Source organism: Rhea pennata, chromosome 3 (assembly GCF_028389875.1).
Source record: "Rhea pennata isolate bPtePen1 chromosome 3, bPtePen1.pri, whole genome shotgun sequence".
NCBI lineage: Eukaryota > Metazoa > Chordata > Aves > Rheiformes > Rheidae > Rhea > Rhea pennata.
The window spans coordinates 127,574,808-127,602,751 of record NC_084665.1 but is presented as its reverse complement, the minus strand read 5'-3'; the positions used below and the strand labels follow the sequence as shown (position 1 = coordinate 127,602,751).

At 45.1% G+C, this 27,944-nt stretch overlaps 2 protein-coding genes across 15 annotated transcripts in view; one reads left to right on the top strand and one right to left on the bottom strand.

Moving 5' to 3' along the window:
- HMBOX1 (homeobox containing 1) overlaps positions 1-6,767 on the top strand; it is a 109,738-nt gene extending 102,971 nt beyond the window's left edge. For 11 of the 12 annotated variants that reach the window (XM_062573292.1, XM_062573293.1, XM_062573302.1 and 8 more), the window contains one exon: positions 2,132-6,767. In XM_062573292.1, the coding sequence (XP_062429276.1) occupies positions 2,132-2,269 (138 nt within the window). In that variant the 3' untranslated portion in view covers positions 2,270-6,767. The remainder of the gene's footprint in view (positions 1-2,131) is intronic. The other variant, XR_009958054.1, reaches the window with a different exon arrangement.
- A 10,187-nt stretch (positions 6,768-16,954) lies between these two features.
- The window catches only part of KIF13B (kinesin family member 13B), a 127,522-nt gene continuing 116,532 nt past the window's right edge, over positions 16,955-27,944 (bottom strand). For all 3 annotated transcript variants that reach the window (XM_062573288.1, XM_062573289.1, XM_062573290.1), the window contains 3 exons: positions 25,233-25,295; positions 22,661-23,681; positions 16,955-20,007 (listed from right to left, as the gene is read on the bottom strand). In XM_062573288.1, coding sequence (XP_062429272.1) covers positions 19,715-20,007; positions 22,661-23,681; positions 25,233-25,295 — 1,377 coding nt within the window. In that variant the 3' untranslated portion in view covers positions 16,955-19,714. The remainder of the gene's footprint in view (positions 20,008-22,660; positions 23,682-25,232; positions 25,296-27,944) is intronic.

The window sequence follows — 27,944 nt, the reverse complement described above, 5'->3', positions numbered from 1 at the left end:
ACATTCCCAGCCGCTCCGTTTCTGATGGGTATTTAGGCCCTTTTTATAGGTCATCACCTGGAAATTTGTTGGAAACAGACTTCAGCTAGCTATAGACGATGAGAGCCTGCTCTGAGACTGTTGTCAGATGTTTTAAAACTGCTGCCGAGCACAGTTCATTCCTTGTCGGTCAGATCCAGGAAGTGATGAGGTGTTATTTAGACTCTCAAACTATATTTTTCTTTTGTGTGTTATCCAAAATTCTTTGAAAGAGAAACAAAATTAATACTAAAATTTTTAAAATCTTTGTTTATCGTACTTAAGCATTACTTTTCTCAGTAATTTAGCTAGGCTCCTCTGTGAAGTACAGTTAGACATAAGAAGCGAAGTGCATTAAATGGCAAGCTCTCCTGATGACCATTTAACATCCCGTAGCTGTTAAAACCATAAATTCTGTTTTCTACAGCAGCATTAAACTCTGGCTAAGCTTTAAAACACAAAGTTCACCCAAATACTAATGAACTGACTAAAACTCCAGAAGGCAGAACTTTGTTTCTTACAATTTTGCCATGGTACAAATTACACAAAGGACCTTGGAGTATGTGCGCGTGCTTAGCATTGTGTGTGCACATCACAGTATTTGCCCTATATTCATTGTAAATGGATGGATTCCTTTAACCTCGGGGTCCTGCCTTTTCTGTCCCTCTCAGCATTTGCCACTTGCCATCTCAATTTAAAAATGTGTATTATTTTGCCAGTTGATCACATAATGGCTGTTGGAAGAGTGATAAATGTTTATCATTTTCTTTCTGGAAAAAAAAATCGCAAGATCATGGTGTGGTAAGTATTAGTACCCCGTTTTAAAGAGGGGTAAACACCTTGATTTTGCCCAAGTCCCAGAAGAATATATGTGACAGCTGGAATTCCAATTTGGATGTTATTGGTTCTCATTCCTTTTATTTTGAACCAGGGTCTCTTTCTGGTGTAGGATCCAAAACATGCATCCTTCCCTATAATGGTTCTCCTAGTTTAGTCAGATCTAATCTGATACCGTGTGGCCGTTAGGCCCTTGGAGAAGGTAGCCCTTTCTGTTCATAGATTTTAAAGGTTTCCCTGCAGTCTGGCAGCGGCAAGGTGTCCCTGTTTCATTTCTGCTTGCTGAACATCACAGTGGTCCTCTTGCAGCTGAGAGACTTTGCTCTTTAGAAAAAAGACACGGAGAAGTATATGGCACTTAGTTCAGTGGACTCAAGAACCTGGCAAATGTTCACCTAGATCTTGTGAGTTTTGGTAGATCCAGTCCCTGAAATCACTGCACTGTTTTTCATAGCAGTCCAGGAGGTTTTCATGCTGGACTACATGTAAGTTTTTTTGTATACCTATGTGAGTTTAGTTTCTCCATAGGATTCAGACTCTCATTTTTGATAGCTACTGGTAGACTACGTTCTATAAATTTGGCCAACTTCCTCTTTAAAGCCATTTTTTACTTTTGACTGATCTAAAAATCTGTGAACCCCTCACCTGATAAATGAAGAAACACTTCTGTTATTGCTTTGGAATTATTATCTAATAATTTCAGTGAGTGTCCTTCCTTATTAGATCGTGAGAAATAGTGAATAATTGTTCTCTACTTACTAATTATTTGTAATAAACATTTACCGTATCAACCATCAGCCATTTCTTTTCCAAGCTAAGTAATCCTACTCTATTTAGTTTCTCCTCATATGGAAGCCATCCCATACCTGTTTGTCTTGGCTGCCCTTCTCTGTGCCTTTTCTAGTACTATTATGCCTTTTCTTAAGAGAGGATGACCAGAACCATGTACAGTATTCAAAATGTAAGCATAGCATGAATTTGTGCAGTGGGTAATGATTCCTATCTGAGCTTGGTTTTCTGCCATACATTGTGTGTCACTTTTCTCTGTATAATTTAATGTTTTCCTCAGAATACTCACCCCCCTTGCCCCACTTACCTTAGTCTGCACAGTGAAGGAAATCGGTCTTAAAATGATTTTGTAAACACTTTCTACCCCTGTATTGAACGTGTAGTTTGCTGCCCTTAGCCCGTTATTGTATACAGTAGTTTTAGTCAGCTGGATTCTCTGTTTGTGGAGTAACGGTGCTTCTTTTTTTTCTCCTTTCCGCATACGCAGGATGACAGCACTAGCCATAGTGACCATCAGGACCCCATTTCATTAGCCGTGGAAATGGCAGCAGTAAACCACACCATCTTGGCATTGGCCCGGCAAGGAGCCAACGAGATCAAGACAGAGGCTCTAGACGACGACTGATGCAGAGAAGGGGGAGGGTCAAAGCAAGAAGTAACTTAGTTTTAGACGTAGCACCTTAGCAGACTTTCCTCGGTCCTTAATATGTGTTCTTACAGTATAACTTTGCAGTTTCTTGTACGTCAGTTAGCTGTTAGGGTCTTGTTCTGTGAAGATGGCATGGTGCCCTCAGCCTTTGCATATACTCTCTCAGTATTAATTCCCAATAAATAATCAATCAACCAACCAACCTCCCTCTCCCAGCCCCAAGTGGCTAGAAAAATCTTGCTGCTCTGTCTTAGCATTCAAAGTGCTTCCAGGTATTTTAGACAGCCCTCAATTACAAGTCTTAGGCTACACTTAAAACCTTGGATACCCTTAGACATCGTGTAAAAATAGTCTGTACGCTTTTCCTTCTCTGAGACTGAAAGGATGCAAGCTGAGGTAGTGGCACAGGGTCGATGGACATCAGATTGGGAGTATCAACAGAGAGTAAAAAGAACACTAGAAACCCCACTTCAGCCTGGGAATAAATAATTTCCAGCTGCAATAAGCCGTGCCTCACTGATCATACAGTGACTTGATATACTTTTGGGTGCTGTGCTGAGAATGTCCATTGGAAACACATTCACATATTTTGGTTGATGTTCACATATTCAACACAGACATCCTCTACTCTCACAAGCTGCGTGGCTTGGTGGATAAGTACTGCCTTCTGCCTCTGGGACCATGATTGAAGCCCAGCCTGGGATCATATGAAAAATGAGCTGAATGTCTAATGGACAACAGTCCACTTCTCAAAACCACTATTCATTATTTGGCATGGCTAGCAGTGCCTGCTCAGAAGAGGTCTAGACTCTATTGATCTGTCATTAACAATTTCGCGTTTTATTCTTCCTCTCACCTTTTTTTGCCGCCCTCCCTCCCCACTTTGCCACTTTCAAAAGCAATGTTTTCCAGGAAGGTAATCAGGTCATAAAATGGGTGAGTGAATTTTTACAAATCTGTGTATAACTAATGCCTACATTCTGACTAAGCCTGAAAGATTATTGGAGAACTTTTGCACCTGACCGTTGCTAATTAACCATCATAGCATAAATATTCTCCTAAATATGGACTTTTGGGTTTGTTTAAAGGCAGGAGGATCTCTTACATGAGAAATGGGGTGTGAATGTTTTGTGTTCTCTTTACTCTGTCCTTGTTAAGATGTGAGAAAGCTATACTGCTACGAGCAATTTAATTAATAATTGGAAGCCATACTGATAATGGATGTGGTAATATTTGTAAAGCAAACCTACTTTAAGTAGCAGAAACTAATGGAATAGTTTTCCTTGATCATATGTAGCACTTTTGTTACTTTTTTCTTAAAGATATTTATATTTGATAAGTCTTTTTTTTATCATTTGAGAATTCAAAATACCAAACAGCAAACTTGCATTACAGAGTCACCCTGTGATCACCTTGTCATCTAGTATCTAAATGATGAACTGTGAGTGCATCTAAGAAAATTACATCTGCTGGCATTGTGTGGAAATGATCTCCTGGCATCCTGATAAAATGATATGTTGCTGCCGGTAAGAGGAAACATTTCAATGGAAACAGCACGGGAAGCGTTAGAGACGGGCAGGACTGCGTTACGTTAGAAAAAGAAGAAAACTGTGTAAATTTTTGTATGTAGCTATATAAAAATTTCCATAGTGTTTCTACAACATTCCATTTTATCTTCCCCGTTGGCGTGGGAGTAGCGTGAGAGGGGACGATAGCTCGGTTCGGACGGATGGGTTTCCTTTTTTTCTCCTGTGCGCTTGCGAAGGTGGAGGAAAAGGTGGGAAGTTGCTCTGCCGTGGTTTGCTCGCATGCCTCCTCCCTTCCTCGCCCTTGGCTACCAGGTAGCCTTGCAAACTCTGCGAACGGGGCTCGTCAGCGCGTTTTTAGCCAGCCTAAACCCCTGCAAGGCACAGGCTAAACTAGATCATCTTCACATCTGTTAATCTTGCGAAAATCGCTTAGGTGAGCGTGGAGGAGATTTTGTGCGTTCAGAGGGCACGGAGTTGGCACCTCTTTGTCTCGGTACCTTCGAAGATATATAGGTAGGGCTTGGCCCCGTCTTTCATTTATGGATTTCATTGGAAAATTTATGTGCTTTCCTCAGATATAGATCGCTGGAGCAGAATGAAGCCGTCCTTTTCTGTTTTATTACCTTTCTTGAGTAGGCAAATTCATAAGTAGCATCAGGGCAGACTCAGGAAAGAAAGAAATTGGATCAGCTACTATTGCACCAATGTAGGTTTTTTTTTTAATTATTTTATTTTTTTAGTGTGTATATCAAGAGTGTTATGGTGCTAAGGAGTGAAAGGAGGTGGGGGGAGCTTTTATTTCTATTTTTGCACAGCAGAATGATTGAGCAAAAACTATAGCCTTAGTGGAATTTTACCTACTTATTCATACTACAGTCACACACCAAGCTGACAAGCAACATCCACGATTTATTGTAAGGAGATTTTAATAATCGATGGCCTCTTTATGTTGGGATTGCCACCACCATTTGTTCTGGCTGTTTCATTTTAAAAAGAACAGACTCAAACTGTTGGACAGCTGCAATTTTAAAAGAAATATTGCTTACTATAGCATCTAAAAAAAAAAAAGTCATTGTTTCCAGTATTACCTTTTTAAAGCAATAGGGAAGAATAAAAACAGGGCTAGAATGTCTAGATCCTAAATACTGGTCCATTTGATGCAAGATCAAAGTAACACTGCTAAAATTGTATATTTATGCCATCTAATGTAGAATAAGCTGGCCTTAATTCTGTCAGTCACTGTCAGATACCTGCGGGTCTCATAATGCATCAGGATCCAGCCTGAAGGTTAAACACATAAAACACTTGTGAACGTCTGGAGATTGGCAGATCCTCCTCGGCTGTAGCTTCCTGGTAAACAGCAGCTTGTCACTCTCCTCACCAGAAGGATAACAAACCTGGGGAATCAGTCGTGTCAAACAGCCGACGCTTAGTTCCGTGGTGGGTTTGGGGGTTTTTTCAGCTGGCTTTGCCCCTGTCTGTTTTGGCTTTTCTTTGGCCAAGAGGTACGAGGAAAGAGTTAGATTTTGACTGTCATCAGGATGCTGATGGCAGCTTATTTTCTTTATTCTGGAAGTTCATAGTGACAATTCAGTTGACTGATAACTTTCCAGTTTGATGTGAATGAGCTTGAGTGGAGCAAACACTGGTGAGATGGTGTCAGGAGAAACGCTCCAGATCTTGAGTAGCTGTGAGAATTGGTGGAGTGAGTGTCCTGGAGTTCAGCCTTTGCTCTAGGTGTGTTTCCACAGTATGGAAGTCCTGTTTGTGTTTCTGTCTCTGGATTTTTATGAAAGTTGAGCCTCTTTTGTGGCATTACATTACAGTAGCAACTTATTGTAACCGTTTTGAAATTACTGCAATTTGTCCTCGTGTGTTTTCCATTGAAATGGATCTGGTGGCAGATTAGAGCTACCTGTTTGTTCTGTGAATAGCGAAGAAGATACTCAAAATACTCTTCTCCTGTAATGTGCACAGATTGCTTTTAACTTTGTAGAATAAGTTCTGGTTGGTGTTTTGTGGCTCATGATGTCCTTAGTACTTGAGTCATTGTCTCCCACCATCTTTTTAAAACAACAATTTCTACCTCCACTTTTTTATATTGTTTTGAATTCTCCCTGTCTTTTTCCTGAAGTGTGACATCCCAGATACTTGCAAAAGCTCAGTTAGCTGATGAAAATAAACAGACATAGCAACAAGCAGACATATGATTCTTTGTCACCCTGGAGTTGTAGAGACATCTTCTAATACCCTACAAACAGGCACGTTGTTATAGCATAATTCCGTTACTCATATATTGGACATGGCTGAGTTGACCGTGAGTCAGCAGCATGTTCTTGCAGCAGTTAAGGCTAACAGCATAGGGGCTGCGTTAGGAAGAGCAGTCAGCAGGTCAAGGAAAGTGAGCAGTGCCTTCTCTCCATAATTTGTTAGACCACATGTGGGGTACTGGTCCGGTGTTGGACAAACAGGAGGACGTTCATCGTAGGGCCACCACAGGCTGCTGCACGTGCCAGGCAATGAGATGCTGAGAGAGCTGCGTTTGTTCGGACTGGCTTGGGGGAGGATCTTGTTTTGGTCTTCAGCTATCTTGTGGATGGTTTAAGTAAAAAACAGAGCCAGATTGTCAGAGGCACCTAGAAAATGATGACAGGCAACGGGCACGGGTTGCATTAAGGAAAACTCCAGGTGAATCTAAAGAGAAAAATGTTCACACTGAGGATGGTCAAACAGTGGGACTGCAGCCAGAAAGGTAATGGGAAAAGTCAACTGGACAAGGTTGGGGGCATAGAGACCCCCAGAGGTCCCTTGCAACCCAAATTATTCTAGGATTCTGGATATAGTTGCTCAGATCAAGAAGGTGTTTTCTAGTTCTGATTTCTAAGTTAACCTGTTTAAAGATATTCTGTTTTTTTTTTATTTCACCTATTCATAAAAAGTTATTTTGCCTGTTCTCCCATAAGAGATGAGCTTTATTGGCAGAGTCTGGCTCCAAGTTCCAATCAAGCCATAAGTAATAAATTTCATAAATTACCTACTCTGTTTCTGCGCTTCTTCAGGGAATTGTGAATTATTTTATTTGTTCCATTGGCTAACATCAAATTGATCGAGGTTTCCATGTTTTCAAAACAGCTGTGCTACAGCTCAGTTTTAGCCTTCATTTGGTCTTTTCCTTGTCTTGCTGCTGTGAGTGGCAACTTCAAAACTACCACGTAGCTGAACATAAAAGTGGTAAAATTGTAGCTAATTTAAACTCAGTGGTGACTATTACGATAAGCTTGTTTGATTCAGGAAATCCGTAATTGTGGATTATCAGAAGCTGGAATGCTGTAGGTGGGAAAGAGTTGCATTATACTTGCTTGGATTCTCATCGTCTTTCTGCACGTCTCTTCTCTTGGACACTGCTAGAGAAAACGTACTGAACCAGACAAGTTTCAGGTCCAATTTGGATGTTACTTTGAGGTGAAATCACAACTTGACAGTATAGGATGACGTTGGATGAATTAGCCTCCCAGATGTTACTTTCTGCCTTTAAAGTGCAGAGGAACGTGGAGGTGAGTTCGCTAAGATTTTTCAGTTCCCTTATGCAATATAAAAGCTTTTCTCTCGCAGTGAGATGCTGTTTGCAACGAAATAAAATGAGAGCATCCCGCTGGCCTTCCTCCAGGGTCGTTGAGTCACTCAGAGCCACACGGTAGTTGTAGCAGGGTTTCATAAGGAAACGTTTGTTGTTCTTCACAAGAATAAAAGTGGCAAAATTAGTATAAAAGTTTGCAAAACTCAAAAGTCATTGCTCCTGAAGCACTTAATGCAAGATTTTACTTTGCTTCGTGTCACATTAACTTAGATACAGAGCTGCATTCACACCTTGCTCTCCAAATTATTAGGGTTCAGTGTGAAGCTTTGTCCATGGTACTAGTAACTGTGGATATTTAGAAGGGAAAGATTTTTTTCCCCTTTTTTCCTGAGAATTTCAGGTGGTAGTTTTCATAAAAGGAGTGTGTGGGTCCCAGCCGGAGCGTTGCGTAGCCCTCGTTTCCCAGAGTTCATCAGCTTCTTCCAAATCCACCAGATTATTATCAGCAAACTGTGGGGATTTTGTTTAAATAAACCTCGCTCTTACTTCAGCCAGGGCTTCCCACCCAAGTAGCTCTTGCATTCCTGGAAGTTATTTTATCTGGTAATAGTATTTTGATCAAAGGCTTAAGCTTGTAGGCAATAATCTTGAGTTTGTAGGCAATAATCTTGAGTTTGGTGTAGCGCTTATCGTTTGGCAGCAACCTTTGTTGGTAGGCTTGGTCTTGCAAACTGTGTTGTGTGTCGGTGATCTAACGTCGTATTCGTCCTTACAAGGCAGCTGTAGGTTTTAATGTGTTTTAATGCCTTTTAGTCGCAGTCGTTGGGGTCGTATCGTGATCCTGGCTAATTTAGTGGAGTTCTGTGAAGTTGGGCATTTTCACTGTGATTTCTTGGAAGGGATAGTTGATGGCCTGACCAAAAGTACCTTGCAGTTCCCAAGGAGATGAGTTGCGGAGACATGTCAGAATAGACCATTCCCCCCCTGGGCTTTTGTGCAGCTTGGGATATATACTCAGGATTTTGAACCTATTGGCCAACAGGCATTTGGCAAGCTGAAAGGCATAGCCCTAAACCTCTCCTTTTAATTTCTATTAGAGTTGTCTAATTTATGGGATATAAACTGTCCAATTTAAGATATTGCACATTAATGAAAAAAAAGAGGCATTCTAGAGATGGCAGCTATAAAGTAGAATTTAAAATACACAAAAATTATTTTTCTCCTTTGCGAGAAATGTGTTATAACTAGAAAGGTGGACTTGGTCAGTTTGAGGACTGTTGGCAGATGGCAGCAGTCATTTTGATGTTGGTTTTTGTCCAGCAAATATAAACAAAGAAGTGAAAATATTCTTGGTGGCACCGGTGAAACAGAGGTGTGAGGAGAAAAATCCAAATGTCTAAGGAGTGGTTTATCCCTAACCTTGGCCTTAGGTTTTATAACTCCGAGGCAGCGCGGAATTGCTCGTCCCTGCCTGATTCCACAAAGGCGACGGTCGAACGTACGCGATGCAGCGGCTCGGGTGGGATCGGCACAATTACAATATAATCGCTACAAAACTACGCTGTTTTCCTCGAGCTGCTTCTACCACAGTCTCTTCATGAAAATCCATTTCATATTTGAGCTCCTACTTAATGGAAAAAAGTAGCTAAATACTCGTAGCCCGTGATGTCTGCCCGTGCCCGTCAGCGCCGTATCTAGGAGGTTGTACTGACAGCTTACGTCGTGGAAACAGAAAAGGACTTGCCGTTTGGCATGGGGAAAACCCACAGAACGTCTTTAAATGCTCCTTTTTTGATCCAGAAAACTGAATAACGTGCGATAGCTGCAGCGTCATGCTCTTCCCTGTTCTTTCCAGTAAGCTTCGGAGTCCTCTGGCCAACAGCTTAGGCACGAGGGAGCCGATACCGTTGAACTGCAGTGAACTGCGTAACGAGCCTCTGATGTTTCCGTATGTCCAGTGCATCTTGCGCTCAGCTGCTTTGGCACAACGTTCTCTCTGGACCATTTATTCCCTCTTCCCCCTTTCATTAAACGCAAGTGGCTGTATTCTGCTGATCCAAACATACGGCACGGTTCTGCTAAATCTTTTCAAAATGTAGCCAGAGTAATTGGGTTGGGTAGGATAAATGCATAGGCGTATGGCAGTAAAAAGAATGGCAGCTTTTTGGGATGACTGGGTGTCCTCCTGACGTGTAATTAGCTGCTTTAGAAAGATGGCGATTGGCATGGTCATAATTAAAAGGATTTCTCTCTTTTCTGTGATTGAAAACAGAAGATCATCCACCCCCCGATTCCCTTTAATACCGGTGTTGTTAGTGACACTTGGAACAGCTACTCTGTAAACGTAAATAATGACCAACATGTTCCTAATGACAGCTTACAATAGCTAGCCTGAAACTGGATTTAATTTTCTGTGCAAAGATACTTCTCTTCTTGTCTTGTGCTTTTGATGTGTTTTTATGGTTTCGGGTTGTTTTGCCTCATGTATGCTTTGCTTCTCAATGAGTTTCAGCAGCAAAACTAACGTTTAGTTCTGTGCAAAATGTGATTACAGGTTACGCTGGGCTCCGGTTTAGTTCTTGCCTCGTTGCTTGATTGTAGAGGTGGCGTAGGGCGGATCATCAGCCACAGTGCAGGACTCCGTTGCGCTTCTCGTCCCACGTTTTCAGCCTGCCTGTGGGTAGAGATGGCACCGTTAGCCTCCAGCTCCCGATGTATGCAGAGAATGTAACTAGCTCCGCTGGGCCACTGCAGGTTGTCTTTTGTGGACTCTCATTTTGGAAACCTTAGCAGCAGTTGTGTAGAGCTGTACTGTCCAAAGCTGTCTACTGCTAGCATGGTGTGGTGGTTTGAGTTAGCCCACCTCTTCCTGAAGATATCTCAAAGTAGCCTGCACCTGGATTGTTTGCTGGACACCTATACTTGCTGTCCTAACCATGCAATGGGACAGAATATTTGGTGGTGACCTAAAATAATGTTGTGATCTTTCTGTGATACGTTGCTAGATGCTGAAAAAATACCTGTCGTAGGGCGTTATGTGCCTTTCCATCGTATGCTTACGTGAGAAACATTATCTGCTGGTTGATCTTGAGCACAGCAGGGCCTGTGCTCCATTTTTGCCCTCTAACTCCTTGACCTTTTTTTTCCATAGTGCTGTTTCCTTGCTATAATTACTCGCTAGACAAGTTTATGAAGCTTCTTTAACATGGAAAGATGCATATAGCTGCTTAGGAGGCTTAGGAAAATGAGCAGGTGCCTAACTCCAGCTGACTTGCAAAAGAACTTAATTTACTTAGTCCCTTCTTTAAGTCCTCCAGTTACCTTCCAGCTCCCTTGCACTGAAATACTTGTTTAAATCTCATCTCTTGTCACTGTGGATCCAAACAGACCTGCTGCCGGTCACGGGTACTTCCGTTCTTCCAGCACCACTACCACTGGTGGTACTACCCTCACAGTAGCAACGGTAGGAACTTCTTCTCTAGGATAGAAATTTTTAGATGTTAACTGCCTGCTGCTGTCATAGCCTCAGTTCAGCTTCCTGTGCTTCTCTCCCCCATCCCTTCTCTTTAACTAAAGTCTTCCATGTTGTGGCAAGATGGCATATGTAGCTTAACTAACACACCTCTCTAATTAAGAGGTTGACTTTAGCCTTCTGAGATATATTTTACATCATTTGAGATTTAAAAATACATTTTTACTTATAACGGTTTCCATCAAATTGCTCAAGGAGGGCAAAGAGATAATGAAAGTAAATTATTAATTAATCTCTCTCACTCAATATATTCCATTAAGAATATTAAGAAAATATCCCATTCCTCAAAGCTCATCTGACTTTTGTGATGCTCATTTTTAAGTCTGCCTGCTGATAAAGTTGCTGCTATCTCTCTTTGACAGGACTGTAGTGACAGCACGGAAAACGTCCTTCAAGAGCTAACCAGAGCCAGGGACTTAGCATATTGACTCACTGATCAGGTTTTCCTGTACCACAGTGCAAGGCATTGCATTTGTGCATTATGAGGAGTAAGCAGATCTTTTTGAGCCCAAAATGACATAGTCTTTCCCTTGGCAAGTCCAAGATGCCTTTAAATCAAAAGGTTTGATGCGTTTTTGGAGTAGAAAGTGGCATCTCGCCTTTTTGCCATGGGTGAAGTGGACTCAGTTTAGGTGAGATGACAGTGGATCCAGAATGGCAAAATGAAGAACTGACCTGTTGCCGAGAAAAAACAGCTGCATTACACAAAATACGTAACAACTAATTGCGACGGGTAAACATTTAATCTTAGATACTTTATTGCTGAGACACTTGAAGTAGCTTATTGAATGCTCTGAAAGCTCCAGCGTGTATTTCTTTTTGCCAGTGCGTCTTTACGGCACACCACCTAGCGTTGTGGAGTACGTTTAGGCGGTGTTACTGGATATTGGGAGGTGTTTCCATTCCGTTTGTTGCAGGGATGGTTGTCCATTTGGGTCTGTTAAAAAGACTTGCATCTTCATACCCAGCTGCTCGTCAGGTGGTGACAGTTCAGTTCTGTGACTCTTCCTTTGGTGCTCCTGTGTCTCCAGGGGCTTGGAGGCAAGAAGGAGCTACCTGGAGTTAGGGAGCAGATCCACGCATTTGTAGAGCTTCCAGAGTTTATATCGGTTGAGAACCTGTCCCTAGATTTCATCAAAACTCAATTAATTAGTGCTGGATTTGTAGCAGAGCAGGAGCAAAACCACCTTTCTGTTGCCTTTTTGGTAGCTGAGTGGAATAAGCTTGAAAATGAGGCAGCTGGTTTGGAAATGTAAAGGAACTGGTGGCGAGCGTGTGGACATTCAGAAGGTATCTTCAGATGCGTTGAAAGAAATTTATTCTGTTAATGTTTATAAATCCATTGGTTATAAATGGTAGAATTTGTAAAGACTTGTGTGGAAAAGGCAGACGTTATCAGTTAGGTAGGGTAGGAGTTTGGGGGGGATTTCTTGTTGTCGTCGTTGAGGGGTTTTTGCATTTGGAGGGGCCGGATGGTTCATTCCTCTCATGGGATGAATTAGACAGCAGAGGGGTTTTGCGTCGGTGGTACGGGAGCCCTTACGGTGTGCAGGGTCTCCCTGAAGGGTGAAAGACTTGGTCCCTTCTGGCCTTAATTCTTAAATTCTGATTCCAAAGAGGTAGAGTTGTCTTTTAATCTCGCAGTTATAACCTGCTCATAGTATCTGGTAAGTTGTAGCGATTTAAGTACTCGAGGGGTTCTCTGCAGCGGGAACTTCTGGAAAGTGTGACCGCCCATCGGGGAACACACTGTGCCTTACGTCCCTAAGCAACCTGGAGTCCCACTTCTGTAGGATAAAGAAATACCCTTATAGACTTTATTCTTCTGCCATAACGGGAACCGAACAAGCGTAGTTTCGGTAAAAGGTGGTCTGTGTATGCTGCCATGTTTCTTAGATTTGCGTTTCTGGGGCACGTTTAACATAAAAATCACCTAATGGGGGGAGGGAAGAAAATCCCGATGGGTCACGAGCGTTTGCTTGCAGCTGCAGCGCCTCCAGCAACGATTTTTGCAACTAGTTGTATCAGTAGCCAGTGCTTCAAAAAACATCCCGGCCACCAGAGCTCCTCGCGCTAGACCGATGCCTCCTCTTGAGATTGTTTTATTTCCTTGAAGGGCGTCCGGGCGCGTGCTCTGAGCTGCATCTCTTTCAGCTGCTCTGAGCCATTCGTGTTCCTCTGAAGTTGCTTCTTGTCAGTACCGGTAAGCGACTTCCCCAAGCTGCAGTTCTGTTTCTTGGGGAAAACTGTGGCTGATGTCTTCTGCCCAAGCCCGTTCGCACCTTCGTAATCCTCTTTTCCCTGGTTTACCGGTGATTTTTCTTATACTGAAGTGCTCTGCCCTGAACCCAGTGTTCATAAGGTCCAAATAAGCAGTAAACGTTATTTCCATCCCAGTAAGAAGGTGACCCAGGCAGCCCAGGGTAGTACTGAACTTCAGATTTGGTTCAGTTTATTCCCATAGCATATTATGGATTTGATCTTTTGAGCTTTGTGCCAGCCAAAAGACATAGGGAGCTTCTTTCGCATACTTAGTTAATGGCATTCGTCGTAGTTTTAAACCTTAGATTAGCAAATCGGGATCGGTAACTGTGGGTCCTGCGCGGCTTCCGCCGGTTCCCGTTCTTCTCTCTCCCAAGGGCAGGCGCTGCTTCACCGCCTCCAGCAGCGCTTCGACGGTTCGATGGTTTTTAATTCCTTTCGTAGCACTTGGGTCCACGTCAACGCCCGTTCACCATTCCTCTTGCTGGCGGATGGTGCTGTATCTGTTGCCTCCTTGAAGTCTGGATGTATATTGTCTGCAGTGAAGCATAAATGTGAAATATTTTCTAGAGCCTACTCTGACCATTTAAAAAGAAAAATTCACCTCCTAAATCCAGTCAATTTACAGCAAGTTGTTCTTTGCTTGCAAACTCCTACGTGAACTAATGTAGCTCCGAGGTCTCGGACCATGGTTAACGGCGAGGGACAAGGCGATAGCAGGGTTTTTTTTCCCCCTTTTATTTTTTTTTTCTTGCTTGCACTTAGTATTGGGAGCTGTCTTAACCGGAGCAGCTGCTTTTCTTGGTTAGTCTGTTATTTCTTGGCCTTTTAACGCGAGGTGTTTGGCCGGGCGGCGCAGACTTGCGGCGGCGGAGGCCGGTCGTGGTCGGGGCGGTCGCTCCGTCCTGGCGAGCGTGGTTGGCGACCAGGGCAGCGCTAGGATGTTTTGGATTTTTTTTCAATTGTTTTTAGATGTGAAGATGATTGGGAAAAAAACCTGACCCAAAACCACGTTTCCAAATAGACAGGGTGAGGAAAACAGCGCTTGGGTTTTGAGCTTCCCTCTTTCGAGGTTACCCGTTGAACCTGCTCTTCCTCTTGGCTTCTGCATCGGTCGCAGACGTCGCCTCGCGGCTCCGAGCGCGGTGCTGCAGGCCCTGGCCGTCGGCCGGGGAGGAACGGGTTTGCCGTACCCCGAAGGCGAACCCCTCGCGCGTTGCTTTGGGAGCCGGCGGCCGCGGCGGCGAGGTTCTCTCTCAACCTCCTCTGCAGCAAAACCTCCCCGAAAGCCCGGGAAGGGCAAAATATGTGCAGTACGTTTTTTTTTATATTTTTTTCTTTAGTGTCAATTTAAAAAGTGCCTAAGTGAGTAACAGGACTCCAGGGTGAGCGAAACATCTGTAACTTTGTCGGGCGGCTCCGGTTTGGGGCCTTCGCTCGCCCCGGCGTGGAGCCCGCGGCGCCGCCTCTTCCTCTCTTCCTCACATCTCCCAGCTTAGAGCGGTGGCACCTGCCCAGCGTTTTGTCAAAGCAGCGTAACTCGGGGGCAGGCGGGTGTAATCTGGGAAACAGCCAGGAGAATTTTTGTGGGGGGTCAAAAAACAACAATGAAAAAAAATAGGTATCAGCGCAAGTTTAAGAAAAAGATTGCATTAAAGGAGAATTTTTTTCTGACTGTAGCAAAAGGAAATATAAAGTGACGCTGTTCAGATGTGTTGGTCCCACTTCACCGGGTTCCGAAAACACAAGCAGGCCCCATGGGGAGGTTTTTATCCCGCGTTAGGAACAAAACGCTGTTTTCACCCCGACAGCGGGGTCGGGAAGGTCCTCGGGGCGCGAGGCGGCGGCGGTGGCAGCGGAGAGCGGGGTCAGCCCGCAGCGAGCTGGGGGCCAAGCGGGAGCCGGGACGCGGCGCTGGGCCCTCGCCCGGCCCTGGAGATGCCTTTTATCTTGTTCTATTTTATTTTATGTTCTCGTGGGGGTTTCTTTTCGTACCCCACGCCCCCAAACGAAGCGATTGTCTGTAGCCGCGGCGAGACGCGGCGGCGAGAAGCGCCCCTGCGTCTCCCATGCTGTAGGTGTCCTGCCTACCTCAAGAGGGAAACGTGGCGTCCGAGGGTCCGACCTACCTTCACGGGCGGGGGGGGGGGGTCCCCCCTTATTTTTTGGCGTCAGCACTAGCACGTGCACGCGCACGCGCACACACACACACACACACACACACGCACGCACGCACGCACGCACGCACGCACTGGAATGTATCTTCTCCCCTTCCCTCCCCGATCTCCTCTTGACCTGGTCCTTGCTGTAGCCACCACCAACTCCTCTTGCAAATTGGATGCTGCTTTAAATGTGAAAACAAATGTTCGAGAAGCTATAAAACCTGAATGAAAGCTAAAGCTGAATTTATAAAGCCTTGTTGCATATGAGCCAAAAGTGCAAAAAGCTCTATATAATGAACTAACCTGCCACTCATATAAATATAAATATATATAAATATATTAAAATCAGACTGTTCTACAAAATTGTGTATTTGTATTTTTGTGTACGTACAATTTTCTGCTAAGCAGAAGGAGGATGTAGTATAGGATGATGTGAGAAGAGATTTGTTTCGTTTTGTTTAATCATATTTCTTGGTTACTTATTTTTGTTAACATCCCGATGCCCGTCTTCGTCTTATGTGTATGACACTGTTTGAGAGATGCAGCCTCCCTCTCCCAGCGGGGCCGCGTGCAGCGGGGGGCAGAGCCGGGTGCTGGGGCGCCAGCGGCTCCTTCCCGCTCGGCACCGGCTTCCCCAGCGCCCTTTGCTCCCTCCTGCTATTTTTTTTTTAATTTTAATAATTTTGCTTTTTAATTCCTACTGTTGAGTTTGAACCGAATTTGGGCCCGGGGAGAGCGACTCTGCATCTTTCCACATAGGGCTCATATTTATAACAGTGTGTAATGACTGTAGCAAAAGTCCTTGTTTCCATATGTGAATGGACAGAGAAACAAGTGCTCTATTGTATTGATTAAAAATAGTTCAAATGAGTCCTGTATCATTGTATCTCCTATTCTGGATTAGTGCCTTTTGGACAGTAGACTGTTCTGTAATTAAAAATGTAGTATAACTGCTTTTTTGTACAGTTTTGTTTTAATAAAACTTTTTTTTAATTTGTGTTTATTTTAGTATTGTACCTATTAGAAAAATAAAACCGTATAACTCAACAACGCTGGCCTGCCACTAGAGTCCTTTCCGGGAACCGCTGCCGCGGGGCCGCGAAGGCCCCGGAGAGGCTTCGGCCGCAAGCGAGACGCAAAACGCAGCTCTAGAACGGTGGAAGATTTTCTTTTTTCTTCATGACTTTTTTATACTTAAAAACCAGGAGGGCGGCTGCAAAGGACGTGCTGGCGCTTCCGTGTGCCTGTGGCTGCCTCGGTGGGAAAAATTCCTGCTTCCTGTTATTTTTTTTAATGCCGGAGCCTCCCCGCTGCTCCGGGAGGAAAGGAGCCACTCAGGCTCTCGGAGTGGGGCTAGTAACCCCCCTTTTTGTTGCTTTTCCCCCCCATTTCCCTCCCCCAAGTTTCCCGGTCGCTGATCGAGTCCCCGCACGGTCGCTAGCGCAGTTGCTACCCGTAAGCGATGCCCACGCGGCCCCCAACGACCTCCCCGGGGCCGAGGCCGCGCTCGGAGGCTCCCGTGTCCCGGCTGCGGAAAAGAGTTTTATTATTTTATTTATTTTTTTTTTGCGATACCGACTGCGTTAGTGAAGTCCAGGCCGCCCGCCTCTAAAGAAGATGTTTATTTAGGTACTGCAGGTATCATACAATAGTACGGTAATTTAGTATTGTACAGAAATAATTAAAAACTTTACAGCTCATTACAAAGTATCTTTGGATTTTTAGCTCTTTTAAAGTACATGCTTAAAACCACAGTGTGAATCGCCCCCTCTATATACAGACCCACTACATTTACAAAAAAAAAAAAAAAGAAACGGAAAGACGTGTCCGACGAGGCCCCCGAGGCGCCGCGGCCGGCAGCGCTGCTGGAAAGGGCTCGCGGCGGCGATGGGGGCCGAGCCGCCCGTGCGGCTCCCGGCCGGGCAGCGGGGCCGAGCCTGCCCCTGCCCCTCGCCTCCGCCCCGGCTCTGCGGGCTCGAGGCCCCCAGAAAAGCTCAGCCCCTCGCCGCCCCCGCGGCCAAGCGCAGCCCAAGGCACCGCGGCGGCCGCCTGCTGCCTCGCGCGCTAACGGGCGCCCTCCTTCCCGGCATAAAGTGCATCGAAGGCCTGGAAAAGCCGCGGCGGCCCGAGCGCGGCGGCGGCGGCCGCGGGCAGGGGAGCGCCCACGCCGGCACGCCGCTGCGCTCGCTCGGGGTTCTTTCAAAGCGGAGGATTCGAAAGGACTTGGCGCCTGTCTGCTCCCCGCGCTGCCGGAAAGGGGCCTCGCGCAACCCCCTAGCCGTTTTAAAGACACCCCTAAAACCAATAAATGAAATGCTGAGACTTAAGGGGGGAAAAAAAAGGGTTGGGAGGATGTTTCACGTCAGCTAACGCTTTGTAGCACATCGGAACAAAGTGCAATTAAAAAAAAAAAAAAGTATTAAAAAATAATTGCAGGAAGCAAGGCAGTAGAGGAGGCACCACGGTGACATGACGGGGCGGCCCCACCGCAGCGGCGGCGGCACCCGGCTACGCGGCGGCGCCCTGCTGCACGCGGCGCCCCTACGAAACCTGCTTCTCGCCCTTAAACCCTCCGGGATTTCAGCTTCGGGATCGCTACTGCGTTTCTCCCAGCCCGCTCTGAAAGGGCGGGATTGCTGTGGGATGGGAGAGGACACACACCTGTACATTAAAAAGTGTTTCAAAGCCGATCTGTATGTTTTACGTTAAGAACATTTTGGAAGCACAAACTAGTTAGGCGAGGCCGAGAGGGCCGCACAGCCGCGCGTGCTGCTCTGAAACCCAGTCCCCTTATTTCAGCTACAGATTAGTTTCTATTTTAATTTTATTCCTCCTGCATAAATGGTATTAATTACGGTAAATCAGCATAATTACCTCCTCCGCTAAGCATCCCTGTCTCCGCTGATGACAGCGTCGCTCTGCCCAGGACCTCCGAGCCGGGCGGCTAAGGCACTTAAATACCCGCGTGCAGCACGGCCTGAGCCGAGATGCACATTAAAGTTTAATCATTAATTTAGCATCCTAAATAGTCCCTGTGTAGATAAAATACCCATTGCTCAAGCTGTCCAATCCCCCTGCGGTTACTAAACAAGATATAAACAGCTTAGAATATAAAAGTGTGGCCTTGATTTGTTAGAAAAAAAAAAATATTTTTTATATATATATGCGTGTGCACATGTGTATATTCACACACAGAGTTTATATATAATTTGTGCCACAGGAAGTTTAAAAACTAGCCAGGGCTACCAAAAATAAGATCAAGTTTTATAAAAGCCAGCCCAAACCTGCCGCTTTCAGGCGAGAGAACGGCTCCGGGGAGGCCTGCGGGGCGCAGCGGGCCGGCGGCGGGCGATTGTAAAGCGCAAAGGTTTCGGGTTGAAAAGCAATAAATAATTACGAATAAATAGGCAGGGCGAACGCCGTGGCGAGAGCCGCCCTGCCGGCCCCCGCGTCCGCCGGCCCCGCACCGACGGGCCCCGCGCCCGGAGCCGCCAGCCACCGGAGCACCCGCTTCCGCAGCGCTTCGGGGCGCGAAACAGCGCGTGGTTGGGGCGGTAAAAGGGCGAGAGCGCAGGCCGAAGAGCTCACGCGCTGCGGAGCGGCTCCCGCCTCCCCCCCGGAGCCCGGCTCGCGGGCCGCCTGCTCTCATCCGTAACAGATCCGCAGCGGGAGGGAGGGAGGGATGACGGAGTAACGACCAAACTAGGGACTGGTCCCAGGACACACAATAAAAGTTATTCCTTTTGAAAATAAAGGGGTTTGGAGTTTTTTTGTCTTTTTTTTTTGGGGGGGGGGGGGGGGGGGGGGACACAAAATAACAGTTTTCTGTTCCCCTCTCTACCTAACTGGAACCATCACGTCGCCCTTTCCCCGGGTGTTACTCACCAGGGGCACGAGCAGCCCTTGCTAAACCAGAGAAGAACCGTAGCTTCGGGGGCTCTCTTGCCCGTCGCGCCGAGGGAAGCGGTGGTGCGCGGGCAGGATCGAGTCGCCACAGCGAAGCCGTGCAGGAATCTCAACTACCGGCGCGCCTCTTCCGCCTCCGAAGAGCGGAGGACGCCACAGCTTACACCCGCCCGCCGCCACGAGCTTACGTTGTTCGACGTCAGTCATACACTGAAGTATCACGGTTTGTAACAGGAAACTGAAGGTGTAGGTCCAGCACCATGACAAGGCAAAGAATTAACACGTCAATCACCCAAAGCGTAGGAAAACAAAAAACAAAACAAGACCCCTTCATTAGTGTTTGCCACAAACTAGAAGTTTACACAGTTGGTTTCGCTTCGCAAAGCTAAAGACTCGGTTCTCCCGGCTGCGTTGCATAGTAGTGCCCACCCGGCCGCGGCAGCCCGTCTCCGTTCAGTTCGCCCAGGATTTCCGGTTCTCCGCGTTCTTCTGGCCCTTCTCCAGCCGGAGCGCGGCTCCTCCTTCCGACTTGGCCAGGGCTGTCAGCGAAGCCAGGTTGGAGGCCGAACCGGAGAAGTTGCCGCTCCTCCTGTTCTCGGAGGCGGCTCCCCCTTGCAACCTCAACCCAGCGCTCCGCCGCCTCGCCGCTCCCGTGGCTTTTTTAACTCTGCCTGGTTTCACGAGCAGCCCGTAGCCTGGGTTGCATCTGAAATACTGCTTCCCTCCAATGGAGCCATCGTTCTTACCTTGGACAAGAAGAGAAAGAAAGATGATACACAAAATGGCGGACAAGAAGAGAAAGAAAGATGATACACAAAATGGCTTTTATTCTGTGCATACAGCTTGCTACCATACACAAAATGGCTTTTATTCTGTGCATACAGCTTGCTACCATCCTTCGCTGCAGCAAATTCACTCAGCGTCCCGGCGCTTCACCGGCAGAAGGACCAGGCTAGGTAATTCAGTTGGGCTGCTGTAGACTGAAGGTCAAGTCACCATTACAAAACCCTTCAACAAATTTTGGAGGAAAGAATAATCTTGAAGACAGAGAAGAGCAGTATAAGATGCAACACGGTTATACTAATTATAATCAGACTAACTGGATAGTTTGGGTGTTAAGGGAGGAAATGTGGCAAGCCTCACGGGTTAGCTCATCAGCAACGCCCTCGACGCAGAGCCACGCAGGTCGCCACAGAAGCAGAGAGGTGGCTGAGGAACTGAACGAAGAGGAGACAAGGGCGGCTTGTGCTGGAAGGGGCACTGCCAGGAAAGACGATACAAAAGTCACTATAATGATCAGAGACATAGAAACTATTATACCAGAGGGCACGGAAGAGCTTTGTTCTAGCAAAACAAAATGCTGAGAGGGAAAACGATTGTTCCCTACGAATACAGTGCGAAGGTAAACAACCAAGAACAGGGGAAGCACTTGCTGAACTCAAGGGTAAAGCTGGGAGGAGAGCAAACAGGTGTGAAGTGGCTGTTGATACTCTAAGATAAGTAGAAGTCTTCTAACAGCCAGCAGCAAAGAACTGGGAATAGGTTTCCAGCAGGAGTACAGAAGATAAAAACACTAAGTGGTTTTATACCTGCGCTTAATACAATTATAGGATTAGAGGAAGCGGTTGTCTACGACAGCAGAAGGCTGGACTTGATTCCTGTAGCTCCTAGCTCCAGGCTTGGGCCTGAGCGAAGCCACTTCACTGCTGAACGCCAGCAAGGCCATGTTATGGAGACGGTTAATCTGAATCTGAATGGGACAGTCCACCTTATTCTTTCTCCTTGATTGCTATTCAAGGGACTGCTTTAAATTCAGCAAGAGTGTTAAATATTCAGTTCAGCAATACATGCATTAGCCTATCACAAGCAACTATCTGGAAGAAAGGAAAAAAAGCCATTTATGTCAGTTTTTTGGCCTGTCTTCTGAGTTGATGAGAGGCTGAAGTTGAGAAGAGTTACAGTTACCACATCACAAAACCACCACAGAACAGAAAGAATGATTTCCTTCTGCTGGTGCTGCTGATGTATCTCCATTTCTCCCTTTACAGCCTTTAAAACTCTCAAGAAGGCTGCTCTGGGTGCCTGGATAGTGACTGTTGCCTTAAGTAAAGCAAAGGCCAAAGGACGTAATAAATCTTCAAGTGACATGGGCCATCCCTTTGGTTTTGTGTGTTCCCTTCTCTCTACTGCCATTCCCGTGCTGGATCAGATGCATCCTCCCGTGGTCAAGGGCTCAGACTTCAATCCCTGTTTGTAGCGTACCGTGACACAGATACAAGTTTTTGACCATATTTCCTTAAGGGAAGTTCCAGATGTTTTAGAAGTCAGTTATGCTCCAACAACTCAGAGACTTAATCCTTGTGAAATCAGAAGGAGAAAATACATCCAGTAATATCAGCAGCTGAGTCCTCAACAGACCAAAAATCTCTTAGCCATTAGATTCTTCCATGGACAGCTAAGCTGATGCTCATGGGGTACATGCAAACAGCTTACCAGACTTCACACTGTGAACCAGACTAGCCAGACAGGGAGGGAAGGTGGCTTTTTAGTACTGGAAAAAGTCTGTAAATATATATATTTTAAATAAGACATGAATTCAGGAATGAGAATTGGGACTACAAGTACCACACGGATTACAGCCAAAGTTTCCTTTCTGTGATGGCAAAATCCAGAGAGTTTTCTTTAACTTCAGCTGAAAACACACCATCTAGGCAAGCTTCTACAAGCATGCCATGTGCAAGAAAGATAACTGCTCATTTAAACTGGAGCTCTGGATCCTTGACACTATCATGGCAAATGGTTCCAGAGCCAGGAAAGTGTGCAAAGATGGACGTGGGTAACCCCCCCGAGACATGCCAACTCACCAAACAGGCTACACTGCAGATTAGGAATTTCACACAGCTTGGTTAAAAGAATTAAGAGAGCTTTATGAGTCCTTTGTAAACCAAACCCTCTTACCGTCAAAGCCAGTGGCTGCTACTGCTGATCTATGGTATCCATCTGAGTTTTCCACCAGCATATCCTGCCTTCCCCCAATCCTTTGCTCACACGAATCCCATGAACCCTATTGTACTTTGGACATCCTTATCCTCAGAGCAGAAGTCCAAAAGAGAATTTCTTGGGCACAAGGTCTGTCTCCTGCAACTATAAACTGTTGTATTACAACAGCAGTAGAATTTTCTACCTCTTTTCTAAGAAGTCAGTGAAAAGGGACAATCCAACCAGAGGTCAGTGAGACTAGACTGGCAAAGGCAGACTGGAAAAGACTACAGGAGGAAAAGATCTTTTACATTTCTCTTCTTAAACTGTACTAGATAGTCTTCAAATACCAGTGTCGAAATGAACACCACAAACTCTGAAATGCTCTCTGCTTTACACTCGTACTAAAGCATATTTTACCTGAAGGTAAATCCAGTTCGACACCGACCCATGTTCCCTCTTGAAAGTCTGTGGGACCAATATATCTAACGGTGCCTGTCTTATTTGCGCCAACTGTGACATATTCTCCCTCTTTCAGCCACTCAGGAATTTCATTGGCATCTTCAGAGTCAGAAGTCACTTCCAGTTTTTCGTCTGCCATCCCTGCTCCGTTATGGCTCAGACCTCGCGCAGACGGTGCGTTCTTTTCTCCTTCTTGCAGCTCTTCTGTGCTTAGCGGATATGCAAGATCTGTCCCCAGCATGCTTGTAAAGGACTTGAGCTCAGATGTCTTGACTTTCTGGATTTTGAAGGGGGAGGCTGCAACGCTGGGTTGGGACAACTGGTCAGGATGAAGCGGTGGTTTGGGAACCCCCAGTTCTGAGGCTAGGGCTGTTTCTGTCTTCCTACTGGCTTGTCCTGCTGACTCCACTGACTGCTTAGATAGCAACTCCTTCTTCGGAGTGGAGGTAGAAAGAAAGGTTTTTGCATCAGTGACCACAGAAGCATCATTTACCTGTTCACTCTGAGTCACAGGAGAAACAAAATATTTTGATTTCAAAGCATCATTTCCATTCACTTCAGTGTTGTCTTTACGTCTTATGTGACCACTTTGAAGGCTGGAGGCAGGTAGACTCTCTCTCTTAGCAGTGAGACAGCTCTCTGAAGAGCTGTCAGAGGGCCCAGGCACATCAGAAGAGACCTGAGCCACAGTGGGAGCTGGGAGGTCACTCACAGTAAGCATTTGAGCTCCTGGCTGAAGGGCAGCATCACTTCCTGCTGTAAGTGCTTCAGAGAGGGTGGCTGTTGAAACACTATGAGAAAAGTAACCACTGGAGGCTTCGCTCAGAGGACTCGGAGGCCCCTCCTGGGAGTCCTGTGCCTGGACTTCTCCTGTTGACTGCTGCAAAGGCACTTTGGGTGTCTTTTCTGGACTCTTTTCTGCCTCTGACGTCTGCACTGCAATTTCAAACGGCTGCTTACCCGCTTCCTCTTGGTTAATCTGAAACAGAAGAGGATAGTAACTATGGAGATCTGATATCCAAAATATCTGGGCTAAAAAAATAAACAGATACAGGGCTTTCGGGAAGTACCATGGCACCAAGCTTATCTAAATCCTGGTGCAGCTGCCATCTCCAAAAGGTGCAAGCTGATCTGAAGTCAGCTTTTACAAACCTGGTAGAATTGTCAGCTCATTTCTTCTATTAATAAGAAAAGTGTCTAGTAAAAGAAATACGTTCCCCAATATTTACTGAAAAATTATTTATATTACAAGAATGGTCATTTGCTGTTTGAATAGCAGGATTTATATGAAATGTGAAACAGCCATGATCTATAAGTCTCTTACAGTTATTTGGCTTACCTTTCAGGATTGATAAATCACGGCTTTCCAACCAAACTGTCATTTATGTCCCCGTTTCCAAATGCCATTTCCCACCTCAATGTCGACAGCACCGCACACTTTCAGAGTATGAAATTAACTGCCCCTCATGAGATTAACAGCCCATTCTAGTGATGTATTGCTTGGCTGTAAAGTTTACTAAATCTGATAGATCAATATCTTTTGCCAGCACATGTACTCTAAAAAATTAGGATGTCTCTAAATCTCTTTGGGAGGGCAGGAGGGAGGAGACTGCTAATATGAAGGGGGGGTTGGAAAGGAGGTTGGAGGAAGGCAGACTTGTGCATATCCTTTCCATTCACTCTCAGGTGTGTATTTTTGTTCACTGTTCAAAACTAACAAGTGTTTTATCCCATCTAGTGGTAAAGTGTCCCATCTGGCAGGACTTTCACCCTATTCTGAAGCGTCTTTTTCACAGGAACCGTAACTGGCGTTTGAATTCAACTGAATTACAGGAGTTTCTGAATCAAAGGCTAGCTTGCTATTGCTTAATAAAATACAATAAAGAAAAGTTTCTCAAAATACTGTGTTGACTAAAAATATATTTTTAGCTTTTCTATGGAGAGGGTGTTGTACACAAGCACTCTGGAGCTCTGTTCTTTCTTCGGGCTTTGCCTTTCAAGCTTTCAGATAACACACATTTTGCTAAGACAATAAAAGCTCAGTGGGAGAAAGCTGATTTGCTATTCATAAGACTGACGTTCTGCTGAACTGTGGGAGATCATGGGGTCTATTTTCTCTCCAGCTTAGTGAAAGCCTTTTTTTCACGCCAATATCATGAATTGGCTTGAAATGTAAAACCAAGAATTAAGCTCAATACTCAGAATAAGAGAGATGTTCTGTTTATAGAAAGTGTCAGAGCCTAGCAATTTGCCTTTTAAAGCAGCAAAACAGCTAAATTTCAGCTAGTTAACTGCTAATGCAATCATATGATTAGCCAGGCTTTCAATATAAAAGTGTAACCAGCAGCATACAGGGAGACTTTTGCAGGACCTACGAAAACATAGCAACACACGCTGCTTTGAACTGTCCCAGAGTGAAGCAAAAGTGAAGCAGGTTTTAAGTAACTATCCTGGCAGTTGCTTTTACCACCTTTTGTTTCCAAGCACGAGAACATGAAAACTGCACTGTCATGTCTGAGGGTATGCTTACCTGTTTTATCTTTGTAGCACTGACATCAATACTGGCAGACTGAACCATAATTCTTGGGACAGGCTGCAGGAATGAAAAAAACACAGCATCCTTCACTTAAAGGATTAAATACTGTCAAGCTGGTATAGCTGGAATAGCAAGCAATCCTTTGTCATAAACAGAGTGTTGCTATTTTAATGCATTCTGCTGACATACTTTGAAAGGTCAAATAAATGCCTTAAACAAGGTAACACAAGCATCCTTGAATTTTAACGCATACAGTAGCTACAAGCACAAGTTCATAGTATAGGAAGTTTTGTTTTGTGCAGTCATTAAAGCAGACCACTGAGCAATGAGATGACACGGTGGTCCGAGGTCACGCTGGTCTGGCTAGCGAAGTCCGCAGCTGCAGTCCCTCTTCAAAATTCTTTCTCCATCTCTAGTATCTTAAGCCATTTTAGATCTTAGCATTGTTTACTTTAAATCAAATAGGTTTGTTTATTTTAAAGCAGATCGGAAGCACGAAACTCTGCATCCTCTTTTCAAACGCGGCTCAGCACTGCATGTTACAGGGAAGAACACATGTCGCTCACTAATCACAATATATTGGTCCTGTCCCAGCAGGTCCACTTCTCATTTTCAACAGGATCTTCTCCATTTCAGCACTATCTGCTCCTTTATAACCTGGCATTTGACAGGAAGGCTTTGACTATGAATGTGGCTCACTTGCTCTGTATGCAGCTTTTTTAATTTAAAGATCTGAAATAATCCCTGGAACAGTCTCATGAGGCTGTAACAGCAAATTGTGACACCTGCCTATAAATCTAAGTTTAAGCTGTGAAGTTGGGATACCATGCACTGTTGACATGAGAGGGAAAGGGACCATCAGTTCAATGAAGAACCTTGGAGATGGAAGGCATGAAGAAAAAGAGAAAGGAGAAAAATGCAGAATCGTAGAATCAGTAAGGTTGGAAGGGACCTTCGGAGATCATCTAGTTCAACCTCCCTGCTCAGCAGGGTCACCTACAGCATGTTAGACAGGGTTGCATCCAGGTGGGCCTTGAAGATCTCCAGAGAAGGAGACTCCACAACCTCTCTAGGCAACCTGTTCCAGTGCTCCGTCATTCTCACAGTGAAGAAACTTCTCCTCGCGTTCAAGTGGAATTTCCCGTGCTTCAATTTCTGCCCACTGCCTCTTGTGGAGGAGAGAAACCTCTCTCCTTAGCACAGTTAAATAACCTATTGCAAGTGCAGGCTCATACTTTCAAGCAAAGAACTCTTTGAAGGGTGACATATAAAATGGGGGAGCAGTTTGCTTTTTCCTTTTCTTTTTTATTTCTTCCTCTAAGGGAACTGAGAACTGCTTTTGCAGGAAATATGCAGGCAGTGCTAATTTCCAAGACAGCTATTTCCAGAGATGTTTAAAGAACCAAAACCTTCCAAATGAAGAGTAAGGTACTCGTCTCTTGCATCTTTCCTAGGGACAGTAAGAGTTTGACTAATCCTTTTCCAAAAAGATAAACATGGGAGAAAAAGAGCAGCTATTATTTATGCAGAGATTGGTAGTTATTAATTAAAAACACAGCTGTTCAAAGTAAAAATAAAGAGGCAAAAGACAGACAAAAATCCCAACAAATTCATAGTGGATCACAATCATTTCCTAAAGACATTAAAGCTTTGGTTCAATAAAAGCAAGTGGGAGAGGAGGGGGTTTGCTTATCTTCAAACTTCCTCATTGAGAGTATACCACTGAAGTGGGGACCAGAGCAGACTAGCTCTCTTTAAGGTGCCTGAAGATTTAGCTTTTTTGTGATCCTTACTGTGACATGCACTTGGAGCTCCAGGAAGCAGTAGATGACCCAAATTAGAACAAATCAATGATGCCTAAAAATAAACATAGCTTTAGGACTCAAACAAGGTGCATGATCCAGCAGGTTTCAGTCAGAATTTGTGTTCCCCAGACTTTCAGCTGTAGTTTGAATACAGCAGTAACCTTCCAAGCCAGAAAGATTTCAACGAGCACATCAAAATCATCAGCCTGAAAACAACTATAACGCTGACCTGTGAATGCAGAGATCGCCTGGAAGAGCGAGGTGTAGTAAGTACTCCAGCTGGCCTCAGATGTGAAAGGATAACAACTGTCACAACAGTCAAGTGTATAACATATGTTAGAAAGGAAAGGGATCATCTTTCTTATGAGTAGATCCTGCAACCGTTAGGTTTAATAGTGGTGCATCATGGTGTCATGTATTTGGCAGAAAAGTAATTCTCTGTTTTTCAACCATATTTGATCCACAGCAACAGGGTTGGTCCATTATGGAAGGGAATGCAAAGGCAAGGTGCTAGATGACTGCACCGGCGACCACTCCTTCTCTGCTGAAGAGGGCCCGAGCTTGGGCAGACAGGCAGGCAACAAGGGGATTTCTGTCTTCAAGTTCTTCACGACTGCATTAAAACCCCCAACTTTTAATGAAAAAACCAATCTGTAGTCATAAGACTTTAGGCCTAATCTCCAGGCAGGCACCTACATAGGACTTCAAACCTTTTGCAGAGGTGTAGCTGAACCTCTGCAAGAAGCCAATGCTGCTGAACACAACACACACACAAAAAAAATAGTTGAATATCTCTATGGTCCACTGCCAAAGGCATTTTGGCATCTCAGAAAGGCTGTCTGAAGGAAAACCATCGTCCTTGTTGCTTCCACAGCACTGTTTCTGATCTAATATAGGAGGG